The following is a 10,583-nucleotide window of genomic DNA, read 5'->3' on the forward strand; positions in this document are numbered from 1 at the left end:
AAGAAAGAAAGAAAGAAAGAAAGAAAGAAAGAAAGAAAGAAAGAAAGAAAGAAAGAAAGAGGAAAAGTGGCTGGAGAGGAACCCTGACCCAGTGCCTCCCCCACTGCACCTCCTGGCCATTTGTATATACCCCTGCTAGAATTTGTTTGGCCTGGGGTCTCAGAAATCTTTCCTAAAGGAAAACTCCATCTATACCACTGGCATCTGTGGTGGATAAAGACTTTTGTCACAGAACAGGGACCACTGTACCCCTCTAAGACAAACCTACCAATAGACTCACTAGTTCTCTGGTGTGAATTTTGATGGAATATCATTGGGACCTTATGAAAAAGAGTAAGTTATTTGCATCACCCCCATATTAGGAAAGCTCATAACACCACTCTCACTCAGGAGAATTGGTCTGAGAACCCCAATATAGGTAACTTGTGGGTTAGAGTCTGGCTGAGCCAGCTTTGGGGGTTCCCAGCTCAGATAGGCCACTGTCTTTAGAAAGGAGAAAAAAAATCACCTGCTAGCTGGAGAATGACTCAGTAGTTAGAAACATGTATTGTTCTTACAAAGGACCAGAGTTCGATTCCCAGAACTCACATCAGGTAGCTCACAATTGTGTGTAACTCTGGCTCCAGGAGATGCCTCTGGCCTCTTCAGGCACACATGCACAATTGAAAAATCCTCCCAACAGAGGTTACATTAGTCAGGTTTTGGCCAGGGCCATGGCTGGGCTGAGACACAGCAGGGCCTGGAGTTTGAGCCCTGGGGCTGAAGCACTCGTTTCCCTGCACTGAGACAGCACTGGGGACGAATCCTCTTCTGGATTCCTTCAAGGCCGTGCTCCAGGTGTCTCAAGCAATGGAGAAGCCCATTATGTATGTATTCACTTGGTATATGGACAACACTTAGCCAGCACTGAGCTCACACTCGGCAGCAGCCCCACGAACCCAAAGAGGAGGGTCAAACAGTGTAGACAGAGCCCATGGGACACACATGGAGGAGGATGGAGACAAGGCCCTTCTCCCTAACAGGGAAGGCGAGGACGGACTCCTACCTGTATGGTCTGGCGGTGGCCGGGATGCCTGAAGAATAAAACATGTCCACGTTGTACAGGGAGGGGTCTGTGGCCGGGGATGGGGGTGGGTTCAGGATCTGAAGAGAGAGAGGGAGACAGGGGTTACACCAAGACTCTCTCGCCTGAATCATTTACTCAGCTTGCCAGCCTGGGGTCTGGGGCTCTGTTCTCTGTCTGTGGTCCCCAGAACCCTTCCAGAGCTACTGAAACTTAGGAAACAGAGGGGTGGCATAAGCCATTTTCCCCGAAGGTGGTGGTGGTCAGAGGCATGGAGACCAAAGTGCTTTCAACACTTTCATCCCTCTCAGCATTACTGTGCTGGCCAGTAGGGGGCAGTGTCAGCAAGAGCACTCGCATTAGCCCTGAGCCCAGCAGGAGGTCTCTCTGCAAAGGCTGTAAGCCCCTCTCTGCTTCCTCAGATACCTCCTGCTGACTGCATCTCCTGCCATTCCCTGTGATCTGGCTCCTACTCAAAATGCCCCAAGTCCCTGCTGGAGCTTTAACCAATACAGAGGTTGGACAAGGAGAGAGAGGTGGTGGCCCACCCCTTTCTCGAGGAGCTGTGCACACTGCCACTCACCCCTGACTGTGATGGGAAGAAAACAAACTGGACTGTGAGATGTGCTCTGCTGGGGGTTGGTGGCAGACCCCTCTAAGTATGTCTCTGATCAGATCCTGAGTGTCGGGACCTAGTCAACGGATCGATGGTAGATGAAACATGGTCTGAAGGCATTGGAAGTGGCAAAAGGGGGGAGACAGAGCCTCCTTGGAATTAGGTTCCTGAGGAAGACCTAGCCCCATCCCCTTCCCTCCTTTCTTCCTTCCTTCCTTTCTTTCTTTCTTTCTTTCTTTCTTTCTTTCTTTCTTTCTTTCTTTCTTTCTTTCTTTCTTTCTTTTACGGGGGGACAGGGTTTCTCTGTATAGCCCTGGCTGTCCTGGAACTCACTTTGTAGACCAGGCTGGCCTCGAACTCAGAAATCCGCCTGCCTCCGCCTCCCTCCCAAGTGCTGGGTTTAAAGGCGTGCGCCACCATGCCCGGCCCACCCCGTCTCCTTTCTGTGCCCCTTTCTCTCCAGTCCCAACTCATGAAGTGGTTCTGCCCTCCAACCCCGTCTCCTACCACCATGATGTTTGGTCCAAGAAACTCTAGGCTGAAACCTTTGAATCCCTGAACCCATGAGCCAAAATAAACCACCCCTCCCCCTGCTTTAAATTGTTTGTGTTGAATATTTCCTCACAGTGACACGTATTTGAAATCCTGCACTAGACTGGTTGTGTTTTGACAGCAACAGTCTTCCAAGTGTGGCCCTCTGCTGGCAGGAAGGGGAACTGTCCCCTGTAGCAAAAGTGGTCAAAATGATAAACCAAGACACCCAGATAGGTACAAAGATTGGGACAGCTCCCAGTGACCCCACCTGTGACAAGGAAGAAACAGGCATCTCATCTACAGCCACTGAGGAATAAGCCAGGCTGTGGTCACCATGCACACTCTTCCTAGGGAATGTCTGAGCACACTGAGCACAAGCCACCCAGGGGCTGGATAAGCATTGTTACCATCAAAGGCCAGGCTCAGAGCAGACTCTTCAGGAGCAATTGTTTTACTTCACTTGGTCCGATTTACTCATCTGTGTATTTGTTTGTTTATTTGAGGCAATGTCCCACCATGTAGCCCTGGCTTGGCGGGGAATTCACTGTGTAAACCAGCTGACCTCCAACTCACTGTGTAAAGTAGGCTAGCCTGGAAATCATGATATAGACCAGATTGGCACTGAACTCACAGATACCCAATTGTCTCTGCCTCCCAAGAACCCAATTAAAAGTGCACACAGATTTTCTAAATTTTATTTTTAAGACAGGCTCTAACCATTTATCCCAGGCCAGCCTCATACGAATGGCAATCCTCAGAGTCAGCCACTCAAGTGCTGAGAGTAGAGGCATGAGCCATAGTGCTCAGATAAACTGTCCTGGCGACTAGCCTCAATATGCTCTTCTCTATATATGTGTGGTACTAGGAACTGAATCCAGAGCTAGAGTCATGAGAGGCAAGCGCTCTACCACTGAGCTAGAGCACCAACCTGCATGTGTGTAAACTGGCAAATCCACATCCGAAGGATCATGTCTAGGTCCTGCTTATGCTACTAGACAGCATGTACGTGGATTCTTACCATGTGAGAAACTGGGGTGGGAGGTATTATCCCCTGGGGTTGAGCGTAAATTCACAATGACCTAAAACTGAGGTTAAAAAAAAAAAAAAAAAAAGCCACTTCCTTCTTAGAAAAAATTAAGTTCATACCTTACAAACACATATACTATGACTTCAAGCTTACAAGCCTCCTACAGAAGCCAGGAGTGGTGGTACACGCTTGTAATCTCGGGTATTCAGGAGACTGTGGCAGAAGATGAGTTCAAGGCCATGGTGGAGCAGATCCTGTCTCAAAGCACAGTAACAATGCCCAGAGAACTCACAGGTATACCTCCTGGGGTCCCATTTGACTTAGCACCTGTATTCCATGTTCTTTGAATATACACTGTGAGCACACTACAGCAGCTGCTTCTGAAGAGCTGACTCTGTGGTTTCCTGGGGACCCCACTTTGATGTGCAGGTCTGCAGACCTGTGACTACGCTCAGCGCACTGAACTTACGAGAGGTAGTTCTGAGCCGCTCTGCCAGCCGAGATAGCTATGTGACTACAAAACCAGTAAGGTGTTCTTAACTCCAGATGTCTCTAGAACTTTCAGAAGACTCAGCTCTTCCTGTCACCACAGATAACACTATCCTCGGCCCCATCCACCCAGGATAAGGGGAGGCATGATAAGGAAATGACAGCACAAAAAAAAAAAAAAAAAAGAATAAGCGAAAAAAAGAAAAAAGGAAATGACAGCACACAAATAAGGGGTACCCAAAGGGGCAAGGGGAACCCTGGGCAATGTGAGGCTCCCTAGGGAGACCCTGGAAGAAGCTCAAGGGGCTGTCCTTGCCTTTGTGTAAGCTGCAAGGCCTGCGCTAGGCAAAGTGCTTACAGAACATGCCGCCAAGCACCAAGGTCACCAAGGACGCCCACCATTGTAGCCCCCACTGTGGCTTTGCCCTCTTGGGTGTGTGACCTCAGCCTGAAAATACTAATATCTATCCTGACTCTTTTTTTGTTTTGTTTTGTTTTTTGAGACAGGGTTTCTCTGTGTAGCCCTGGCTGTCCTGGAACTCACTCTATAGACCAGGTTGGCCTTGAACTCAGAAATCCGCCTGCCTCTGCCTCCTGAGTGCTGGGATTAAAGGTGTGTGCCACCACTGCCCGGCTTGACTTTCTTAAAAAAAAAAAATTACATCAATTTATTTGTTGGGGGCCAGCACACATGCCGTAATATGTGGGGAGGTCAGAGGGCAGTCTGAGAGAACTGGTTCTCTCCTTCTACCATGTGGGTCCCAGGAACTGAACTCAGGTTGGCAGGTGTGTTGGCAAGCACCTTGCCCTTGCTAAACCACCTAGCCCTATCTTGATTGTTACATTCATATAACCTACTGCAGTATATTGTTATGATTATTCAGGCTTATTATTAGTCACAAACTTCTTCCTGCATCTAATACATAAATGAAATGACCACAGGTCTGTGTACACAGGGAAAAGCCAGCATGAGTATGCCTGGCACTCTCTATATTTTTGAGCCCCTTCGGGGAATGGGGCAGATGCAGGCATGTGTCCCCATGGGCCCCATGGGTATGGGAGAAATATTACATACAGAGTCACACAGTGCTACAAGCTACTCTGGGCTGCACTCCTGGGAACGAGGCTCAATGTGCTTCAGGGAGGGCATCTCCTCACGGGAGAGGCGGGACAGTCACTCTCTGCAATGCTTTCCCTGCAGAGTGTGGCTGGGAGAGAGCCGGTTCCTCACCCTAACTCAGATTTGAAAGCTCCAGAGAGTATTTAAGCACAAAACCCCATGCTGCCTGGTTGTCTCCCTTTGGGAGATGACCATCAGTTTTCAAGAAATCAAGGCCATGGTGGGGACCACAGATATTCCTGGTAGGAACAGTATGGTTAAGTTCACCTGTGCTAGACAGGCCCAGCAAGGCATCAAAGACCACGATGTAAGGCGAGACCACCACCTGGATGCCAGAAAGTCCCAGGAACAACTGGGATTAGAGGTGGTAGTTCTGCTTCTGGATTTCTCTGAGTTTTTTCTTTGATTTTTGTTTTGTTTTGTTTTAAACAATGTTGTGCTATGGAGCCTTAGCTGTCCTAGAACTTGTTATGTAGCCTATGCTAGCCTTGAACTCATAAAAATCCTCCTGCCTCTGCCTTCAGGGACTAAAATTCAAAGTGTGCTCCTTGACAACAGGTTGTTATTTTGGGTTTTGAGATAGAAAGACATGTCTCTCAGGCTGAGCTCCAACTCCTTGTGTAAACAAGGATGACCTTGGATTCTACATCCTTCTACCCCCATCTCTATACCCACTATCCTGTGTGGGGGATGGAACAGACCTTGGGACATGCACCCTAAGAACTGAGCCACATCCCCTTCTGTATCTGTGTTTTGTCAACCATCTCAATAGCCACAGGTCACCCTCTCCTACACAGAAAACAACAGGACCAGTGAGAAGTGGGGGGCATCACTCAGTACCCTTCTCTAGGGTGCTAGAAGAATCGCTAGCTCTAGAAATCCTTCCACCCAGGAAGTCCCTGGAGCCAGCACTGAGGGGAGAGTCTCCCACTGCCACCCATTCGCCTGCCTGCCTCACTCACCGGCGGATATAGTGTGGCCTTTGTGCTGGACGAGCTGCTGGATGAGGCCCCAGTGACGTGATTCCGGTCATAGAGGGGCACGCTGCCCCGCCCCCCCACCAGGCTCATGGAGCTCATCATGGACTTGCTGCACGGGATGCCTGTGGGAAAGGGCAAGCCATGTCAGAATGAGCAAACGTCCAGCCTGGATCCTGAAGCCCACAAAACTCCTACTCAAGTAGCCATGTATCGCTTCCTGCAGGTCCGGGTTTCTGGCTAGACCAGGGCAAGCTAGAAAGCATTCAAATTCAGAGTGATTCTCCTGTAGGAGCTGAGTGGAGAGCATAGCACACAAACAGAGCCCAGGCATCCCCAAGGATCCTGGGAGAGTGATGCTGTCCCAGCCCCCTGACAAGTCCCGCCCTCTATCCCTCCAAAAAATCAGGTCACAACAACCTCTGGCCATGGCAGACCTAAGGAGGTTTAGTGACAGAATAGGCCAGGAGAGGTACACAAAGCTGCAGAGGTAGTCTTTGGGCAGTCTTCATGGTGGCCCCAGAGAAAAAAGCTACTTTCACCCTCACAAGGCATGGATATGGGCACACCCTGCTGCTGACAGGGTTTGAAGCAAAAAGTGTCACCCCTGGGAGACTGTATTTCTGTGGGTGGCCCTCCTGGCTCTTCCCAGGCAACTCAAACCAAACCACCTCCATCGTAGAGTGAATGCTTCAGGCTCCTCACCTGGGAAGGGACCGTGCTGTGAACCACCTGGGGCTATGAAGTTGAGAGGCACATGAGGGGCTCCACCGACATACTCGTGGGGAAAGGGCCCACTGGCCCCTGTGTAGCGCTGGCACATCACACGCTGGCAGACAAAGTAGACCCCGCCCATGACGAAGAGGGAGAGGATGATGCCAATGACGGGCCCAATGGCACTGCTGTGGGCTGGCATGTCATCAGAGGGTGGCTTGTTGATTTCTGTTGGGTAGGGATAGATTGCTCACATTAATCCCTAGGTGAGGACCTCCCACGGGAAACATGCTGTGAATCCTAGATGGGCTACCTTTGCCCAAACCCCAGCAGCTGCAGGGAGGAGCAGGTGAGCTGGGGACATGGGTTTGGCTCACTCTGGGACCACTGCCACTGTTCCTGGGCCTGCCAGAGGGCTCGCCCGTCTTTATGCCTGGCCAACCCTGCCTCCTTTCCAGTGACCATGAGCCGTGCTCTCATGGCGCTGCCCACAGTGGACGGAGGTTGGCAGCAAGTATTCCCTAGTTAGCCTGTGTCATGGTGGAAGAGAGCAGGGACGGGTTGTCAGGAATCAGGTGTGAACAGCTGGGTGCCAATCTACAGGGGACTATTGGGGGCAGAGCCCTTATATCATCCCAATAGCGAGGCCACCAGAATGAGAAGGACACATCTCTGATTCAGCTGGCAAAAGTGTGTTCGCGGGCTGGTGAGATGGCTCAGTGGGTAAGAGCACCCGACTGCTCTTCCGAAGGTCCGGAGTTCAAATCCCAGCAACCACATGGTGGCTCATAACCATCCGTAACAAGATCCGATGCCCTCTTCTGGAGTGTCTGAAGACAGCTACAGTGTACTTACATATAATAAATAAACAAATCTTTAAAAAAAAAAAAAAAAAAGTGTGTTCGCTTTGGGAACCAACAGCCCCACAGACATCAACTCCATTCCTTCCACAACCTGAAGGAGCTAGAAAAAAACCTTCTGCCTCAGAGGACAGGGCCCGAGTGTGAGGAGTGTCACCAAATCCACCAGGCCTATGGCAGCCCATGTGCTGACCTCACCAGATGAGGCCCTGGCCTAGAAGAAGACAGAGGACATCAGCAACCCTAACTCCACCATCTGAGCCAGGCTACTTAAGAGTTGGTGCCCAAAGTGTCTAACCAGAGATGGTGTCTGAGTCTGTGGGGAAACTGCCCTCTCCCACAAGCCCTCCTCTCCAGAGCCGAGGGCTAAGCACTGGTCTCCATGCAGTGGATAGAGTAGCCACAAGCGGCCAAGCATTACATCTCTCTGAATTCCAATTCCTTCCTGTCTCCACTGACAGCCTCTAGCAAGCTTTCCCTGACTGCCCCGACCACCCATTATCCAACAGTAACACCTACACTCCTGGGTATCAGTCAATGTTATCCAAGGGATATGTACGGCATATGTATAAGTGTGCATGTGTGTACAATGTATACACTTCATTTCTCTTGGGGCACATGCAATCTCAGGTCTCTCCTGCTATGGAGCAAATTGTACCAAGTAAGGTCCCAGTGGCAAAAGTGTGGCTGCTACTCAGATCTGAGGCCAACAGCTCACAGGGAGGCAGACTCCCAAGCAGGCCAACCTCTCTACATCTGGCCTTAGTAGCACTCCACCCATTAGGAAACTCCACAGCTCAGCCTCTGTTGCTTCTCTCTGATGGTTTGTTTTATCAACTTGACACAATTTAGAATCACTTGTAAGACAGTCTAGATCAGGTTGGCCTGTGGGTACATGGGAACCTGAGTTTTGGCCATAAATTGTATAAAAGAAGAGAAAGAGAGCTGATGGGTAGGTATACATGCATCCCTCCCTCCCTCCCTCCCTCCCTCTCCCTAACTATGGATGTGACCGGCAGCTTCCAGTTCCTGCCGGACCTCCCCACAATGATGGACTATAACCTAGAAGTGAACCCAAATAAACCCCTTCTCCCCACGTTGCTTGTGTCAGTTCATCCCAGCAACTGAAACTAAAGGAGGCCACTCACTAAATGAGGCTCCAAGGTGCCTCAGGTTCCACAGTTCCACCCCACCCCCAAGGGACTGCCTATAACCCACTCACCACACATGAGCTCATCAGACCCATCAGCACAGTCGGGGAAGGAGTCACACTGTTGCTTGATGAGGACGCACTGGCCGCTGGTGCACCGGAACTGATTGGGCAGACAGACAGCTGTGGGGACAAAGGGGTGGTGCTCAAGGGAGCCGGAGGGCAGCAGTTTTGCCTGGCTCCAACTGCTAAGGTCTGATTCCAAATGCAGACCGAACAGCAGAAATACTTTCTAGGACCCAGCTAGAAAAGATCTTGGAAAATCCAGTCTCCTTGAACATGATCCCTGATCCTAGGACTGTCCAATGCCAAAGGGCACAGAAACCTGACCATGACAGTAAGCAAGAGACTTTGATGCCCAGCCTGTGCCCAGGAGGCATGCAGCCTGAGTCAGAGACAGCACAGAGCAAGAAGCAGCAGCTCAGCTCCAGGATCAAGCAGGATTTCCGGGAAGGTGGAGTCAGCAAGAATGCCATTTCTTCAGCGCAGGCGGGACTGGGTCAGTGGAGCCCAGAACTCCATGGCAGTAGATGCTGCCTTTGTAGAGACCAAGGCTATCTCCTCTAACATCCGGGAGAGAGTGGGCAAGCAAACCTGCAGACTGCAGCATGCAGAGGAAGCACCTGGGGACTTAGCATCCTCTCATCCTCCTCCTCATCCTTCCATCTGGACCCTCTCCAGACACGCTCCAGGTGCTGACCTGGGAACAGGAGACAAGGGCACTCTGTCCTTTCTGGAAGTGGGGGCCAGCACCTGCTGTCGGTGGTGAGGAGGGTGAGCAGGTGAGTGGGATGAGGGAGGATTTCTAAACTAACCACATATGACACTCTGAAACCAGAAGCAGACATTGCTGGCTCTGTAACCAACCACCCAGCTCTCCTGTCTAGCCTGAGAGTGGCCCACATGTACAGGAACCACTGGGCATGGCAGGGACAATGTACCTTAATTTACAGACATTGGCAGCAAACTGGTTTGGGCACATGTGATCCCTCAGAGCACTGGTGAGCGGCAAAGCAATCACCGTGGCTGCACAGAGAAACCTGCCAAGGTCACTCCAGGCCTTGTCCCCTGCAGAACGTCGGGCCATGCTGAATGGGGATGCAGAGAGTGGCAGACAGCCTCTGAGTCATGGAGAGCATAACCCAGCAGCCCTGGGCTCAGACAGTAAGATTGCCACAGGGGCAGCTCAGTGCCAGGTCAGGGTCTATGGTGCTGAAAACACGTGGCAAGCGACAAAGTTCCGTGCAGGTCATGCACTAGAGAAACATGCACAGCAAGTGCTAAGAGAGGAATTGCGCTGCAAGATCTACTGAGGGTCAGGGAGGGCTGGAGACATGTCCGCAGTTAGGAGACAAGGACTACTCTTCCAGAGAACCTAGACTCTGTTCCCAGCACCCGCAGGGCAGCTTACAAGCACCTGTAACTCCGGCTCCAGGCAATCCAACACCCTCTTCTACCCTCTGCCAGCACCAGGCAAGCACGTAGTACACATACACACATTCAGGCAAAACACCCATACAGATAAAATGGAAATTAAAAAAAAAAAAAAAAAAAGCAATTTAATTAAAGGCTGGCCAGTGAGATGGCTTAATGCAGCAGTTCTCAAAAGTGGGTCTCACAACCTCTTGGGGGGGGGGTGTCAAAAGACACTCTGGCAGGATTACATATAGGGTATCTTGCATATCAGATATTTATATTATGATTCATAACAGCAACAAGATTACAGGTATGTACTAGCAACAAAATAATTTTATGGTTTGGAGACACCACAACATGAGGAACTATATTAAAGAGTCACAGCATCAGGAAGGTTGAGAATCACTGACTTGGTGGATAAAGATGCCTTTGGGGGCTGGAGAGATGGCTCAGTGGTTAAGGCACTCACTGACTGCTCTTCCAGAGGTCCTGAGTTCAATTCCCAGCAACCACATGGTGGCTCACAACCATCTGTAATGAGATCTGATGCCCTCTTC

At 50.5% G+C, this 10,583-nt stretch overlaps 1 protein-coding gene across 1 annotated transcript in view; it reads right to left on the reverse strand.

Moving 5' to 3' along the window:
- The window catches only part of Lrp5 (LDL receptor related protein 5), a 105,347-nt gene that overhangs the window by 2,450 nt on the left and 92,314 nt on the right, over positions 1-10,583 (reverse strand). Inside the window, exons 19-22 of the mRNA XM_021222372.1 lie at positions 8,623-8,733; positions 6,532-6,768; positions 5,812-5,951; positions 1,046-1,143 (exon numbers count right to left, since the gene is read on the reverse strand). Coding sequence (XP_021078031.1) covers positions 1,046-1,143; positions 5,812-5,951; positions 6,532-6,768; positions 8,623-8,733 — 586 coding nt within the window. The remainder of the gene's footprint in view (positions 1-1,045; positions 1,144-5,811; positions 5,952-6,531; positions 6,769-8,622; positions 8,734-10,583) is intronic.

The sequence above is a fragment of the Mus pahari genome, chromosome 1 (assembly GCF_900095145.1).
Source record: "Mus pahari chromosome 1, PAHARI_EIJ_v1.1, whole genome shotgun sequence".
NCBI lineage: Eukaryota > Metazoa > Chordata > Mammalia > Rodentia > Muridae > Mus > Mus pahari.